Here is a 16,617-nt window from a genome sequence, read left to right on the forward strand (position 1 = left end):
TACGTCCAACCAGGGAAACTCCCCCCTGTCAGGTGACAAGAAGGTCAGTCGGCTCTCAAGGAGGCATGAGCTCGGCCCTGGCCTCCCTAGGCTGGTGAGGGGAGTGTAGCGCCCAGGATCACTTAGAAAATTGGCACTGGGTGAAAAATATGGGTTACAAAATCGTGGGATAAAAATTATAGAAAAAAAAGTATAGTTTTAATGTGCAAATGAACCGTTTTTCAATGGCTCCTTTTTGCTCTAGAGTATACTCTTATTCTGAAGAGATCGTCCGCCGGAAGTCTTATAGCTGTTAAGCTATTGTTGCTCACGGAACACAGCTGTGATGGAGAGAGGAAGGATATCACAGTTGCAGTAAATATTATTTCACTGGAGTGGAGTTATTTTAGGCTAACCTGACCTCGTGATGTGATTGACGAGATCATGATCATTATTTCATGAGGACTGTGAGGTGGCTCCATGGCTCTCAGCACACATGCGTGTGTATTTTACACGCTTATTTCATGGTATTATGTCGCTGGTAAGAGAACGCGCGCTCGTCGGTATTCTACTTCCCCTTATTGATTTCCTTGTTTGGTGCATAGAGTTAAAAATAAGGTTTGGTGTGGTTACATTATTAGGGTTGGCAGTGGCACTGTTACTGTGCTAAAGTTTAGGCATGGCAGGTGGTGGTGTGGAGGAGTCACTCTGGCAAGAGCAGTTTGTGTTCGCACTGGAACCTCTCCCTCCGCTGTATAGCTCGGAGATGAGGTCCCGCTACGTACTGTAGGTTGCCGGTACAGTGCAACACCTGCGGACATTGGTCAATATTGTTGATTCTTACCTTTTTCCGCACATCGTATCCAAAAAGTAAAGGTATTCCCCATTGCTCTCAGATGTTTTACATTTTAGCGGTAAATGATAATTTAAGTGACGGGTTGAAACAAGCGTTTAAATGGCTTTTTCAGTCAGTCTGTGGCCAGTCAACCCCCGTCCGCATGCGCTGTACTGCTCCCGTTAAGGTGGGAAAACAAGACTACAAAAACAGACTAAAAAAGCGATTGAAACCCATGTTTCAACCCGTCGGTAAAAAAATCTTGACCGCTAAAATGTTAAACATCTGAGAGCAGAGGGGAATACCTTTACTTTTTGGGTACAATGTGCGGAAAAGGGTAAGTAAACAACAATGTTGTCCAATTGTCGCCGTTGTCGCACTCTGCCGGCATCCTACGCAGCGGGACCTCATCTCGGAGCTGTACAGCGGAGAGACCTTCCGATTGGAGCTATAGGGTCGCACCGCACCGTCCGGTTCTTTGCTTTAATAGATCCTTTGAAATAATAATCATCATAACTACAGTAGCACTAGTCACCACCACACCAACTCAATGATAGTATTTTAGAGCAGGGGTCTTCAACGTTTTCAGGCCAAGGACCCCCTAGCTGAGAGACTGAGCGATGAAGCAGGGATCCCCTCTATATCGTATAAAATTGTGCTTCAGATTCAACATTTTTTGTTTACGCGGTCTGCTCTTTTTTCTCTCTACACCTATAGCCTCTTTGCCAAAAAATAGCCGATCTACAAGCTGAAAACGCATTGCGCTGCTAGGCGTTGTGAGCTTGTAGATCGGCTATTTTTGGCTAAAGTTCTCCTCGGAAAAGGGATGCTAGGGTTCAAGTGGTTAAGGTAAAATAAAAAATCCTATCACACAAAGTTTTGGCGGACCCCCTGTAGTAACTCTGAGGACCCCCCTAGGGGTCCCGGACCCCCTGTTGAAGACCCCTGTTTTAGAGGATTAAATATTTACAAGACATTCGGCAGGCATTGTCTTGAAATGTGAAAATATAAAAGAAAGAATTGCCTTGTTGTATTGTATAGGTGTGATCCTGCGCTTTGCATCGTACTATGGAGACCACATGGTGCTACAGAGGTCCCCAGAGAGAGCTGTGCTGTGGGGCTATGGACCTGATGGCACCCAGGTCACCATCTCTCTGTCAGGACCGGTGACACAGAAACCCCCACCAGTCATGGTGATAAAAGGTCAGTGGTGGAAGAAGTACTCGGATATATATATTGCTTAAGTAAAAGTAGCAATACCACAATGTAGAAATAGCAGATCTCCAAGCTCACTAGTTGGAAATGATGACTGCTTTAAGCTGATGAGTGGCTCTCTGGTTAATTGCGTTCACAACACCTGTAGGCATATGGCGACTCACCCTCAGCCCTGTTGAAGCCGGGGGTCCCTACAATGTGACGGCAGCCCTTAAGGACATCACAGTCACACTGGAAGATGTTCTGTTTGGAGATGTCTGGCTGTGTGGAGGTCAAAGCAACATGGCTTTTGAAACATCACAGGTAGGCCTAGTTGTTGTTGGCTTAAAGGGAGGGTAAGTCATAAGTGATATTCCTTTTGTTAAAATAAATGTTGACTATATATTTTGATGGTTATCATTGCTCTACACAGAGTGTTTGTTCAGTAACGGGGGTCTTCCTGTCTCTCCAGCTCTTTAATGAACAGAAAATGCATTTTCAGGTCGGGATACCCTGTTATTTAAAAAAAAACAACACTCTAGTCTATAGCAATGGATACTATCAGAATATACTGCTTTAACCTTTTAACAAAAAACATTTTGTTTTGACAAAAAAATATCACATACCGTACCTTTATTACAGCGTGGTTGTAAGAGTGTGTGTGTGTTTCCAGAGCTAATCTCACAAATCGCATTTTGCCAGTAAGCCAAAGAAGTTTCACATATTTCATGTTTTATATATTATGTCAAAACAATGGTGACACAAGCCTATTATGAAAGCTTATCCTTATATTAAAAGTGGCTAATGGGAGGACCGGCGGGAGGGCCACGTCACTCTGACTCAGACTTAACCATAAACAATCTGGTTTGTTTGCCCACATATAGGCATATATGGAGATCCGTTTGATTGGGCCCATTTGGGATATAATGTGCAGGCTGGTCATGGGTTAAAACTAATCTGTTGGAAGTGACTAGATTTTCTTCCACTAGCAAACTGATACTATTACTACTTGGTCGGCCTCAGCTGGGCTGAAGCCTTATGATGCAAAACAGGGCTTGGCAGGTCACAAGTCTTTGTCCACGACAAGGAGAAGATTCGGGTCCTCCATCTTGGACTCTGTCAATCCAATCACAATCTGCGTCTATTTGCCCATAGACGGGACAGTGGTTGCAAGCCACCAGGGTGTGTCCAGACTGTCCACACACCAAACTGAATTGAAACATCTTTGGAGTTTTTTATTGCCTGAGGTTCTAAGGACAGGGGTGTCATTTGTTTCCTTTGTTAAATGTGGTCTTAAAATGCCTTTTGGTACGGTATCAGTGATTAATGGCTACAGCATACTGACACATTTGACATATTTGAGTTATAATTGGATTTAATCAGCCAGAAGTTGAATCAAGAGTCAGAATGTATAGAATAATATGTCCCTGTATGTTGCTTGATTGACTTTTTGAACATAGTTGATATCAAGAGAAAGTTACATTGAAATGGAAAAATAACTCTTCTATGAATAACTTTTCTGGCATTCATAGTTCACAATGACATTTTGTTTCTTCAATCCCAATAGATTTTCAATGCCTCTGAGGAGTTGGTGCTGGCAGTCAAGTACCCGCATGTTCGGCTGTTTATGGCAGCCTTGGAGCTCAGTACAACTGAACTGACTGACTTGACTCGGGTGGAACTACCTTGGTCTGTGCCAACAGCAAGTAAGAGCACAATGAAATGGCCAGTTTCTTAACTACTTTGTAGTTAACCCGTTCAATCCGGGAAAGCAGCTGTGTCACTTTAGATTTCTTTGACTATTCAAAAATAGCAGATATACAAGCTCATAGTGCCGCGCTATGACCTTGTAGATCTGCTATTTTTGAAGAACATTTTAAACTCAAATGTTTGCTTCTGGGAGGTCCCTGGAAGAGCATATTTTGAGATGGGGGTCCATGGCCAAATACATTTTATTTACATGTTGGGGCTCCTTGACATGAAAAAGTTTGAGAAATACTGATTATAGCAACATAAGTATTAAAACAAAGAAGAAAAAGAAATCGGTTATGGTTCAGAAGACATCTGTAGAATCCCCAGAAGCAAAGATTTGAGTTACAAATGTTCACTTTAAAAGATATATATTGAAAGATGTTCACGATGTTTCAAAAATAGCAGATCTACAAGCTTATCGCGCAGCACTCAGTGCTGTGCTTTGAGCTTGTATATCTGCTATTTTTGAATAGCCAACACGGATGCATTCCTGGTCTTAAAGGGTTAAAGCTTCTTTTTTTTTGGAATGAAGAGGTTTGGTTTCAGTTATATACTGAAGTGTAATGATTTGTCTAACCTAGTCATGTCTGTCTGTCTGTCTGTCTGTCTGTCTGTCCACCCGTCTACATGTTCATTGATGGGCAGAGATCTTTCCAGGAGATTTGCTCCACTTCTCTGCAGTGTGCTGGTTGTTTGGCCGCTACATGTATGACACCCTGAAGTACCCAGTAGGCTTAGTGGAATCCTGCTGGGGAGGCACACCTGTAGAGGCATGGTCGTCTTCTAGAGCTCTGCACCAGTGTGGACTGGTGGAGCTTGAAGACAGGTAAGGCATTGGTTCTCAAAGTGGGGTCCGGGGACCCCCAGGGGTCCTTGAGGGAGTTCCAGGGGGTCCCCAGCTAAATTATAGATTAGGCACCAAATGGACCCCTATGGGTCTGTAATTCTGAGAGCGTACAAATGGAACCAATTGGACCCTAACGGGTCCATTTGGTTCCATTTGTATTCTCTCAGAGTTAAATTGACATAGATTTTACAATATAAATTGCAGTCCAAGTGATAGAAATGCCATTAAATGGGGGTCCGTAGCCCTAATGCATGTCAAACTGGGGGTCCTTGAAATTTAAATGGTTGAGAATCACTGCTAGAGCCGTAAAAAATCTTCTCTTATGGGGGTCCCTGGCATATCTTTTGAAATGGGGGTCCGCGGGCTAATAAGTGTCAATTTGGGGGTCCTTGACATGAAAAAGTTTGAGAACCACTGAGGTAAGGAGATGGCAATGCTACACTTCAGCCGACCTGTGTAGCAGTGTTGATTTAACAAATTTTGATTTAGTTTCAGTCATAGTCTTTTGAATGAAATTCCATTTAGTTTTAGTCATATTTTAGTCATCTGAAAGGTTTTACTGTTAAGTCTAGTTTTAGTTGACTAAATATCATAAGATTATAGTCGACTATATATATTGGTTGCATGCTGAAAATAGCCGATCTACAAGTCTTAGTTTTAGTCATCATCTTCTCTAACCCAGAGAAGGTGGACCAGAATAGCTTATGTTTATTGTATGCACTTCATATTTCTTTATCATACACTACATAAATGGAGATACGGTTGGGAAATGGTGAAGTGTTTCCTATGATGGCTAGGACAGCCTTCAAAAGACCATTTATTCAATTAAACTGATAAATATTTTACAAAGTACAACTGAACACTTCATACTGTATACCATTATATGAGATACCTTTTTTCTTTTTTACAGTGTCCATGTCCTGTGAATAGCTTTTCTTTGGTGACTTTGAAAGGTTAATTCGCATCAATCACACTGTTCTTTCTTTTTTTGTCTTCCATGGAATGAGCTCAGTCCTAAAAGGAACAACTCTGTTTTATGGAATGCAATGGTCCATCCACTGCTCAACATGACTCTGAAGGGTGCCATCTGGTACCAAGGTACTGTAGGCCAGTTACTGCTTGGTCCATTGTGGCAGAGCACATTTACACCTGCCTACAGATTATACAAGTCCAACTTCTTCTGCTACACAGATCATTGAACGTTACACTTTCAGAGTTCAAGGAGTATTTAACTCTCTCAGTGCCAAGCCCCGAGTTATCCCGAGTTTTTTCTGAATACCCTCCCTGCCAGAACGAGAAATCCAGAGTTTTTACTTTTTACTGTGATCGCGCTATTCTGTTTATGTTTCATCATCACTTTCGCTTCCTGATTCCTTCATACTCACTGGGTTCCGGTTTCATGACCGATTCCGTTTCCGGTTCTCTTTTTTGACTGTATGAAAATTAAATTACAAAATAACAACAACAAAAAAACACAAAAATCGCTGGCACTGGGGGAGTACTTTATGAAAATACTCTGGCAGTCAAAGAGTTAACTTTAAAACACATCTGGGGTCATGTTAACATCTATTTGGGCCCAGGCAGTTTTTAAGTTGCTTCATTCAATCTTAAGATATTTTGATATTCATTAGATGATTCAAAAAGTAATTGAAAAAAGAAAGAAAGAAATACCCCTTCACACATTAGGAAGGACAGTATGAGTCACCAGAACCAGAGACTTGTTTTCATGTCTCATAAAAATGAATATCAAATATCTATATATTGAATCAAGCAACTTAAAAACTGTCTGAGGTGAACACAAAAGCCAGAGTAGACGTTAGTTCTGAGCCTAGCCCATTAATACCGGGAACGCATACTGTGTCATTTTTAGATTTTTAGCTGTATACTTTCCCAGTCTAAATGGGTTAACCATGCTACTGTATGTTGCCCTCGCAGAAAGGTTAACGTAGTCTGTCTCCTTAGGTGAGGACAACACAAACTATAATCAGGAGAAGTACAGCTGTTCCTTTCCAGCCATGATTGATGACTGGAGGAAGGCTTTCCACGAAGGCTCAGGGGGACAGACGGCATCAGACTTACCCTTTGGGTTTGTCCAGGTTGGTGTGTTTTATTTCAAAATGAGATATTCACCACCGGTCAATAAAACATCAACTGATGCACTTGGACACATCATCAGTGTTGTTACCTGGAGTTACTGGGTGTTTCGGGTCTTGCAACAGACACCCTCCTCCTCCAGGCGACCCGCCCGAGGCTGATCAGACCCAGCCTGTGTCCAAGTGGCATGCTACTGCCCCCACTGTCTCTTGAGGGGAGTTAGAGACCGTCCTAATTAGGGGGTTTAGGGTTAACCTGGCACTCGCCAGACCGACTACGCAGATCCATGCATGCCGCATTTACGACCTGCAACATGCATGGATCCACGCCATCGGTCCGACCAATGCCAGGCCAGGAAAGTTGAGATGTTGCAGCTGTTGGCGACACTAAGAGGCTCTAGGCACTGTGGTTTGGCTCCAGGCCTGGCTCCTCCCTCGTCTGACCAGAAGTAAAGGCTTTTCTGTGCGTTGCGTCGTCGTCATTGCTGCTGGGCACAAACATCTCACTCTGCCTTGATGGATTAAACCCCCCCTGCAGGTTTCACCGCAGCCTGTAGCAAAAAGGTTCTTCCTCACTTAAGACGTGGTTTGGGCTGCCAACCCTCTCCACCCCAGGTCACCGTCTCTCCGGCCGTCCTTTGCAAGCCCCCAGAACCCAGTAGTTTCATTGAAGCCAAATGGACATGCTGGCCATTCATGGTACTGCAGCTTAGGGGGCCCAACACGAACGAGCGAAACGGTTTTGACCAATGGGCTCGACTCACGAGCATGCGCACGAGCTTGCGCACGGGGCTGCGCGCTTCTGTGACGCAAAACGCGTCGCAGAAGTGACGCACTGGGCCCAAAATAGGCCGTGCCCATCAAATTTCCAACCCGGAAGAAGGGGTGATTTAGGCCCATGCGCTGGGTGAGCAACTCAATGCAAGTGGATGGGAGGAGATTTCGGGTGCCCTCTCTATTATTTTTTAACTCTATGGTCCTTTGTCTCTCCAGATAATATGGCGTCGGTGAGCCTCTATTACCTGGTCAGTCTGTCACGGAAACGGTTCCTACACAATGAACCACCACTGCACAGCCTTGAGTTCAACAATCCTTAGTTTCAGTCATTTTCTGTGTCCACAGCTCTCCACCTTCATAAAAGGCTCCACAGATGAAGGCTTTCCCAACATCCGCTGGCACCAGACTGCAGACTACGGCTTTGCTCCCAACCCAAGGATGAAGAAGACATTCATGGCCGTGGCTATGGACTTACCAGATGAAACATCTCCATTTGGCACGTAAGAGCCTTTTATAAGCATTTAGCTGGAGCTAAAATGTTCTCAAGACAAATGCACAAAGGCGGTGAAAAGTCTCAATAGGTACAAAAGTAAAGCACAAATCAAGGGATAAATGTATCTCCAGTGCAATTATAAACCATTGCACATGTAATGACATAGGCTCTTGCAGTGTACAAGAACATTTCTATTTTGTACTGATTTACCTATTACTTGCCTCTTACTGTGCCTCTACACACTTTCTATGTCTTCATCGTCTGGTCCGCTCCCCAGGGGGCATACAGAGGAGTTTGGGCGTGCTGAAAGCAATATTTTTTAAAGGGGGGCGCTGCGGTGCTCATGGGGGAAGGTAGTTTTAATATATTCATTCAAGTGCATATTTTCTTCATTTCATCCAGCCATGAGATACTGACCATGTTATCATGGTCAGTATCATGTCACATGATACTTACATGATACTAACATGATACTGACCATGATGCTGACATGATGCTGACCATGATGCTGACCATGATGCTGACATGATACTAACCATGATACTGACCATGATAACTGACCATGATACTGATGTCAGTGTCATGGTCAGTCAGTGTAATGTTACAGGACTGTGACAGGGCCAGTCACCCCTGTGACAGGGATGGTAACATGACTAGGGCCTGTGACAGGGCCATGACCAGTGCAGGCTTAACGGAAGGGCTTTAGGTGCTGCAGCACAGGGCACCAACATTGGGGGGGGGGACCAAACGGCGGGGAGAAAGTGAAATAAGACTCAACTATCGCCGAAGAGCACCGAAAGTTAGGGGCAACGGCTGGTGAAACGCGCCGGTGAAGCGTCAATTTTCTTGCGCTGCAAGGTTGAGAAACACTGGTTTATGTGTTGAGTGTTTTTATGTGTAATGTATTTATTTTTGTTTCCAAAACCCTGTAAATACATTTCCTGCATGACGAAAATAACATAATTATGAATTTCTATTCCAGCATCCATCCCAGAGACAAGCAGGATGTGGCTTACAGGCTGATGCTGGGGGCGAGGGCAGTGGCTTATGGGGAAAAGGGCGTGGCGTTCCAAGGGCCTTTCCCTGAGCAGATCCTGGCCATTGAGGCTCATCTTAACATAACCTTCAACCAGAACATCTCCGTCAGTCCATCCAAAGACATCTTTCAGGTAAGGCTGGTAGTGGAAGAGTCACTCTGGGTAGTTCATTTAGTTTGAACATAAACTTATTTATCCCAATATACATGTTTACCAACAAGCTAAAATAACCCATTCAAATCGGGAAAGCATCTGTGTCATTTTTTGATTTTTGCGTTGGCTACTCAAAAACAGCAGATATAGAAGCTGCCAGCGCGCTACTTCGTGGCGAGCTGCGAGCTTGTACATCTGCTGTTTTTGAAAATTAGTGAATTATTTTTGACAGTGTGAGAAGAACTACTGATTTAGCAGGCATTCGTAGAATCGGCCTCAGGTCTTAACCCATTCAATCCGGGGACGTGTCTCTGTCATTTTAAGATTTTTTTGGCTATTCAAAAATAGCAGATATACAAGCTCATAGCGTGGCACAGAGTGCCACGCTATGAGCTTGTAGATCTGCTATTTTTGAAAAAGAATATATATATTTTTAAAGCGAACATTTGTAACTCAAATCTTTGCTTCTAGATATCTACAAGCTCATAGCGCGGCACTGAGTGCTATTTTTGTATAGCCAAAGAAATCAAAAAATGACAGAGATGCGTCCCCGGATTGTATGGGTTAATGGGCTAAAGTAAGTCCTACACTTGTGTGAATGTGAATTCTTCTAACAAGTGACCTCCCTTTCTCCACAGATCTGTTGCTCAGTGGTGAGGGCCCCGTGTGGACCCCGGTCTGTGTGGCTTCCAGCTCCCATTGTGCTCTGGAACCCAACCGTGGTGCAGGTGTCCACCAGCATCTGTCAACCTGCTGAGTATGTTGCTGGCCTGCAGTATGCATGGAAAGACTGGCCCTGCGATTTTAAGGCCTGTCCCATCTACAGCCACAGTGGCGTCTTGCCCGCACCACCATTTAGAATCAATCGCTGGCCAGCCGAGGAGTAGAGATCTGGCCATGGTTTTTACTGACCTTTAACTGCTGAGGCTACAAGAATGCCACACAGTAAACATGAGAGACTATGGAGGTACAATGCAGTGGTGTTCATTGTGCAGTAGTATTTCCTCACTCACAATAGACTGATTAGAATGTTTGAAAACAAACGGGTGTTTCCGGGTAGAATGTCTTGAGTTCTACTCAGAATGTGCCATATCCACATGCCCAAGTCTGTAAATTGTATTCTTCTAGTAAGGCGGGAAATTGATACGATAGTGCACTTGGTGATACAAGCACAAAATTTGGCACAGATGACCTTCATATGACCCTAATTGATAATCAACCTCTGGCCACGCAAATTCCTAAGATTTCAAGATGGCCACCACAAGTTTTCAAAATGGCTGCAACTGGGCCAATGTTTTGGACTATATCACTTTGCTGGGGCTTATTTTAATATATGAGAATATGTCCTGGAGGTATTTCTACCAAGTACGATAAAAAAATAACATTAGGTTCCAATATGGCGGCATGTTTTCCAATATGGCTGCCGATAAATTGCAGAAATGTGCATCTGCTTATGGTTTATTTTCTTTGCCTTTTGAACATAGCCTTTTTCTTTCTTCTTACATCTTCATTTGAGGAACATGACTGTCTCCTCTTCCTCTTGATGTTCCCTTTCTTGCCTGCTTTCTTCTTTGTGTCCCCTTTGGAAGGTGTGGAGGCTCCTCCACCACTCTTCTTGTACACCTTCTTAACTACGTCATATTGCTTCTTCTCTTTCTCACCTCTTTGAAAGTGAACTTTCCTGTGTACCCTTGTGGCACCTTTGGTTGCTGCTTTCATAGCAGTCTCAGGCTTGTCCTTACTTGCGGCTCTTTTTAACAGCAGCTTGCAGTCTGGGTCCAGTTACTTTCCTTGCCACCTCCTTGTTGAGGTTGAAAGTAACTGAGCAACCAGTACCCTGAAAACCAGGGTCTTTGACTTGTTAGCTCACCTGAGCTTCTTGTTGCCTTTCCTTAACATCTTTCATTTTCTTGTGCTGCTTGCCTGTGCTCCCACCATAACTAGTGATGCTGCAGGGCAGGCTTTCTTCTACACATGTAACTGTTCTGTTGCAGATTTCATAAGTTGGCAAGGTTATTTTGTTTATTTTGTCTTTGCATGTAAGGTTAACTGTTTTTTGTTTGCACTTAAGATTCTCTTGGTAAACAGAAACCTGTTTGACTGCTTGGGCAGAAGAAGACTGAAGGCAGAAGAAGTGTTTAAGGTTCTTTATAAAATGTATTTGTATTGTACACATGATTTAAAGGTTGTACAAAGGTTTGTTTATTGTACAGATTAATTTGAAAGAGAAAAGGTTACTGCTTGAAGCAGAGTGTTCTTGATTTTCAAAAGGAAATGTCAAATATTTGACTTAAAGCGTTTAAGGTAAAGAAATCTAAAATGTAAGATTTGGTGGGAGTGTAACTGCCAGAGTATTCATTTTATTTCTTATTTTTGTTCTTTATTTTATATAATTAATTATGCCCATTATCCATGCCCATTTGTTGAGTCACTTATTAGAAGTAGTATTCTGGCAGTTACACTGTGTATGGTAATTAATACAAACTAGACCATACCCGGTCGGCGCAGCGCATCCGTGGGGGGATATGCGCACATGATCTGGCAACCCGGGAGGCAGTTCGTCCCATAGCTGGGCAGCCCCGTAACCATGGCGACAGTGTTTGACACAAAAACGCTAATAAGAAGCTGAGATTTGATGAAATTGAAAAACGGGCTTCACAGTTGCGTTCAGATGGTAATGGTCAATGGCTGTGTGCAAAATCAGAGCAATTGGTCCAGCCAGTGAGGAGAACCGGGTATCTTCACTCACGTACTCACCACCACTACAGAGGTTACTAGAATTATAGTATGATGATAGTATGATGACTAGACCATACCCGGTCGGCGCAGCGCATCCGTGGGGGGATATGCGCACATGATCTGGCAACCCGGGAGGCAGTTCGTCCCATAGCTGGGCAGCCCCGTAACCATGGCGACAGTGTTTGACACAAAAACGCTAATAAGAAGCTAAGATTTGATGAAATTGAAAAACGGGCTTCACAGTTGCGTTCAGATGGTAATGGTCAATGGCTGTGTGCAAAATCAGAGCAATTGGTCCAGCCAGTGAGGAGAACCGGGTATCTTCACTCACGTACTCACCACCACTACAGAGGTTACTAGAATTATAGTATGATGATACATGTGCTACAAGCTCATGTGAATGTACATTTATGCAATTTAACGGCTGCCATATTGGAAAATGTGCCGCCATATTGGAACCTAATATTATTTTTTTTATCTTACTTGGTAGAAAAACCTTCTGAACATATTCTCCTATATTAAAATAAGGGGGAAATCAAAGATTTACAGCCCCAGCAAAGTGATATAGTCCAAAAGGTTGGCCCAGTTGCAGCCATTTTGAAAACTGGTGGTGGCCATCTTGAAATCTTAGGATTTTTGCATGGCCAGAGGTTGATTATCAATTAGGGTCATATGAAGGACATCTGTGCCAAATTTCTCGCTTGTATCACCAAGTGCACTATCGTGTATTGAAAATGGCAATTTTCCGCCATACTATTCAGTGTCCTATATTTTAGTCCAGAACTAAATATTATAATACTAATATATTATATCTTCAATCAGTATCTTTTCTTTTCTTCTTTTTTTTTTTTACAAAACATCTGAATTTATGATACACATGATTTGTTTACAGTTCTATTTGAAGCCAGTTGCATTTGCTTTTAATGAAAATGAAAACGAATAAAGAGTGATTTTATGTAAAAACGTTTACTTTTACGTGCACAGATATCCACCAAATCAATGCTGGTGTTAATGTAGCTGCATATGGATACAGTACCTTCTGGAGATGCACAGATTGCAGTTATATATGCAGACCAGTGGGTGGATTCTGATTAATAGATTGGTTGCGGGTGGTGGTGCATTAAAAAAAACAATTACAAATATGAATATAAATATGGGTGTCTCATTACCATTGTGTCCAAGTCCACCAGCTTTCTTGCTCATCTGCTGTCATGTCCATTTACGTTAAAACAGAAGAGGCTCATTCATGCACAGTACGAGGCACAGTGGCATAACTTCATTGATTGATGAATTCTTCATCCCTGCCAACAGTATCGGTCAGGATCTACTATTGTTCTGTGTTCTACACATCCAAAAGGTCAGCTCTTGCTCACAGGTTCATTGTGAATTAGTAGAACACATCCGTCCTGATAGATCCCAAGCTCTAGAACTGGGCAATTTATAGGTAAATAAATACCTATAGGTTGTGTAGGTTGTGGGTGAAGTTAACGAGATTTGAGTACGTTTGCTAAGTGGGGAGAGCTTCACGGCTGTGTTGGGGAAAGCAGTACTGCTGCACTAAAAAATAGCCGTTTCCTTCTAATGTGGTCTTGTCACAGTACTGTAGCCTTTGAAAGAAATTATTAATACATCAAGTCTGTGCAGGGTGGGTGCCAATCAGAGAAATAATGCATTTGGGTGGATGGCGGATTAATGATTTATGTGTACACGTGTGTACACATACATCATTAATCCGCCATCCACACAAATTTGTGCCACTGTAGTGTTGCGCAGATCAGCTCTGACATCACCCAAATCCATATGTGACATAACTATGGATTCGGATGACGTCAGAGCTGATCTGCGCAACACTACAGTTAATCCAGGGGAAGCATTTGTGTAATTTTAGATTTCTTTGGCTATTCAAAAATAGCAGATATACAAGCTCATAGCGTGGCACCGAGTGCCACGAGCTTGTAGATCTGCTATTTTTTGGAAAATTTGTGCAAATCTTTGAATATGTATATTTTTTAAGCGAACATTTGTAACTCAAATATTTGCTTCTGGGGGTCCCTGGAACAAAATATTTGACAAATGTTCGCTTTACGAAATATAGTATATTTAAAGATATGCCAACATTTTTTTTAAGTTTAAAGAAACAAAAAAAAATAGCGCTCATAGCGCGGCACTCGCTAAGAACTTGTAGATCTGCTATTTTTGAATAGCCAAATACATCTAAAATTAGTTCCCAGATTGAATGTGTTAAATCAGATGACATGACATGTACCTTTCACAAAGGTCAGCAAGATTATGCAGTTAGCCTGTATTTCTATCCTTAAGTGTGAGAAGACTAATCAACTTCAGAGGTTGGGCAACAACAACAGAATTCAAGTTCCAGTATAGAATTGTCAGCTGAGGGTTTGATTGATTGATGTACTTTATTTAGTAAGACATGGTTGACGGGTTTAATACAGAAGTAAAGCAAAAGGCTAGCTCTTCAGCCACATCCAGTATATTAGCGTTAATGGTGATTTATACTTACTTGCAGTCTCGTGCACTGAAAATCTGCAGATCTACAAGCTCACAACGCAACACAGCGAGATGCGTTGTAAGCTTGTAGATCAGCACAACCATCAGGCGTTAGCCATGCTCACACTGATTCTCAATGACATCGCATCCATGAGCTTGGTTTAAGCAAACAAATCAATTGAATAATTACATAGATTGAAAAGGCTCTTCTTTTCTTTTTTAAACAACCCATATACTGTATATATCATGGTTCACCCTTCATTAAAAGATTAGTGTTTCTCTACAAACACTTAATACAATGTATCTGCTGCTTGTGCATTGTGTGTTACAGTTACAATGTTATTCCAATCAAATACAATCATCTAAATCAACACATATTGTCTCTGTAAAAATCTGTTAATATCCTTACCTTACTAACCCATCAATACATGAACATTCATTGAAACCCTGATGACTAGCAGATGTTCTTTATATCCAGTGGTGCAATTTTGAGACACTTTTGTTTTACCTGAGAATTTCCATTTTTCAATTGTTTATACCTGTGTAATAATATGTAACTAACTGTTACTAACTAACTGTGAAACTGCATTGGAGTAAAACATATATACGTACAATTACTTATATATGTTTTACTCCAATGCAGTTATTTGAATACTTAAGTTACAAGTTACTTTAAAGATTTAGAATATTATTATAAAACATAATATGTTTTGTCTGGGTGATAGATAGTTAGGAACCAAATGCACCCTTATGGGTCTGTAACTCTGAGAGTGTACAAATGGAACCAAATGGGGTCCCAGAGATAGAAATGCCATTAAATGGGGGTCCGTAGCCTAATGCATGTCAAACATGGGGGCCCTTGAAATTAAAAAGGTTAAAAATCACTGCTAGAGCCGTAAAAAATCTTCTCTTATGGGGGTCCCTGGCATATCTTTTCAAATGGGGGTCCGCGGGCTTATAAGTGTCAAATTGGTGGTCCTTGACACGAATACGTTTGAGAACCACTGGTTCTAGGTGGACCAACTAACTTTACAGAAAAATAAGCCCCAAAGTCGCTTATAATAAGCCGACATGGCAACGCCTGGTTTCCACAGCAACACAAATGCACCACAAGTTGAACAACGGTTAACGGACGGGGCGGAATCTAATTATCATGTCTAATAGGACTTAACTTTTTTCTGTTTCATTGACAAACCCAATGTAAAAGTAAGAGACAACATGGTCCACGACGATCTGCGGGTAGAATGGATCCGACACAGAGTGTGCTCTGCTTTCTATCTGCCCGATCCTGCTTGTTTCGACGAGCTGCTCGTCCGAGGCGATGGAGAAGAGGAGCAGAAAATAACAGGGTTTTTAGATGATGTGACTGAGGAACAGTCTGCGTCCATCCTGCTGTTTTCCAGAGGCGTCAGAGAAGAACAGTTAGAAGTTAAGATTCCAATCGGTGAGTTTGTTGCTGAAGTGAAGAGAATGTCAGCTATCACACAACCTGTCAATATTGCAGCATGGAGCGGTGGAAAAAGTACTCCATTTTTTTTTTACCTATTAAGTAAAAGTATTACTGCTGCAGTGTAGAAATACTAAGTAAAAGTAGGGTATTCAAAATGTACTTGAGTAAAAGTACAAAAGTATTGGTATCAAAATGTACTTAAGTACCAAAAGTAAAAGGACTCATTGTGCAGAATGTCCCATTTCACAAGTTCAAAATGTATAAAAAACATTTGAAAATAGCCAATCTACAAGCTCACAATGCGTCACATCGGGAGGCATTGTGAGCTTGTAGATCGGCTATTTTCAAATGGCAGAAATATAGGGCCGAAGTGGTTAATGTATGTTTTGTGATCAAAATCTGCAAAGTAACTAGTAAGTAGTAACTAAAGTTTTCAAATAATTGTAGTGTGGTGGATATACACACACAGGACAATCATTAAGTACAGTTATAATTCACAATGTTTACATTAGTTTTGTTCCACTTTACCAGAGGCAGTATTTCCTTTAAATGCATAGGTGCTGTTACCTTTAAGAGAAAATGCACACCTCCGAGGTGGTGACGTAATTACCAGCGCGACAGGTCTGTTGTTATTGTTTTTTGTTTGAAATAAACAGAGTGCTACTTGCTCTTCAAAGAGGAATAAATCTCCGTCGTTTCTCTGCCTGCACTCCTACAGTAGTAATATTTGCCCCTGAGTCAGGGGCCCTGAGATGTAGAG

General features: G+C 42.0%; 2 protein-coding genes across 3 annotated transcripts in view; both read left to right on the forward strand.

The window, feature by feature from the left end:
- The first annotated feature begins 323 nt into the window (after positions 1-323).
- On the forward strand, positions 324-12,977 carry siae (sialic acid acetylesterase). Of its 2 annotated transcripts, XR_014601308.1 has the most exons (11): positions 324-520; positions 1,856-2,017; positions 2,178-2,332; positions 3,576-3,714; positions 4,406-4,586; positions 5,620-5,705; positions 6,570-6,703; positions 7,823-7,977; positions 8,953-9,139; positions 9,799-10,287; positions 12,661-12,977. XR_014601308.1 is itself a non-coding variant. In XM_084064529.1 (10 exons), exons 1-10 carry the CDS (start codon positions 460-462, stop codon positions 10,045-10,047), a joined length of 1,509 nt encoding a protein of 502 aa, XP_083920655.1. In that variant the 5' UTR covers positions 324-459; the 3' UTR covers positions 10,048-12,977. The 2 variants fall into 2 exon arrangements, 1 of the variants encoding a protein (XP_083920655.1); XM_084064529.1 differs by having other exon boundaries at positions 9,799-12,977.
- Positions 12,978-15,625: 2,648 nt separating this feature from the next.
- The window catches only part of dnah10 (dynein axonemal heavy chain 10), a gene marked incomplete at its 5' end in the record, with an annotated part of 79,741 nt that continues 78,749 nt past the window's right edge, over positions 15,626-16,617 (forward strand). The window contains one exon of the mRNA XM_084064587.1: positions 15,626-15,851. Within this exon, the coding sequence (XP_083920713.1) occupies positions 15,626-15,851 (226 nt within the window). The remainder of the gene's footprint in view (positions 15,852-16,617) is intronic.

The sequence above is a fragment of the Gymnoscopelus microlampas genome (genome assembly GCF_963454915.1).
Source record: "Gymnoscopelus microlampas genome assembly, chromosome: 8".
Classification (NCBI taxonomy): Eukaryota; Metazoa; Chordata; class Actinopteri; order Myctophiformes; family Myctophidae; genus Gymnoscopelus; species Gymnoscopelus microlampas.

Coding starts and splice junctions, on each gene's coding strand:
- siae (XM_084064529.1), top strand. CDS start 460: ATGGCTCTCAGCACACATGCGTGTGTATTTTACACGCTTATTTCATGG. Junction 521..1,855: donor TTCATGGTATTATGTCGCTG/GTAAGAGAACGC, acceptor TGTATTGTATAG/GTGTGATCCTGCGCTTTGCA. Junction 7,978..8,952: donor GAAACATCTCCATTTGGCAC/GTAAGAGCCTTT, acceptor TTTCTATTCCAG/CATCCATCCCAGAGACAAGC.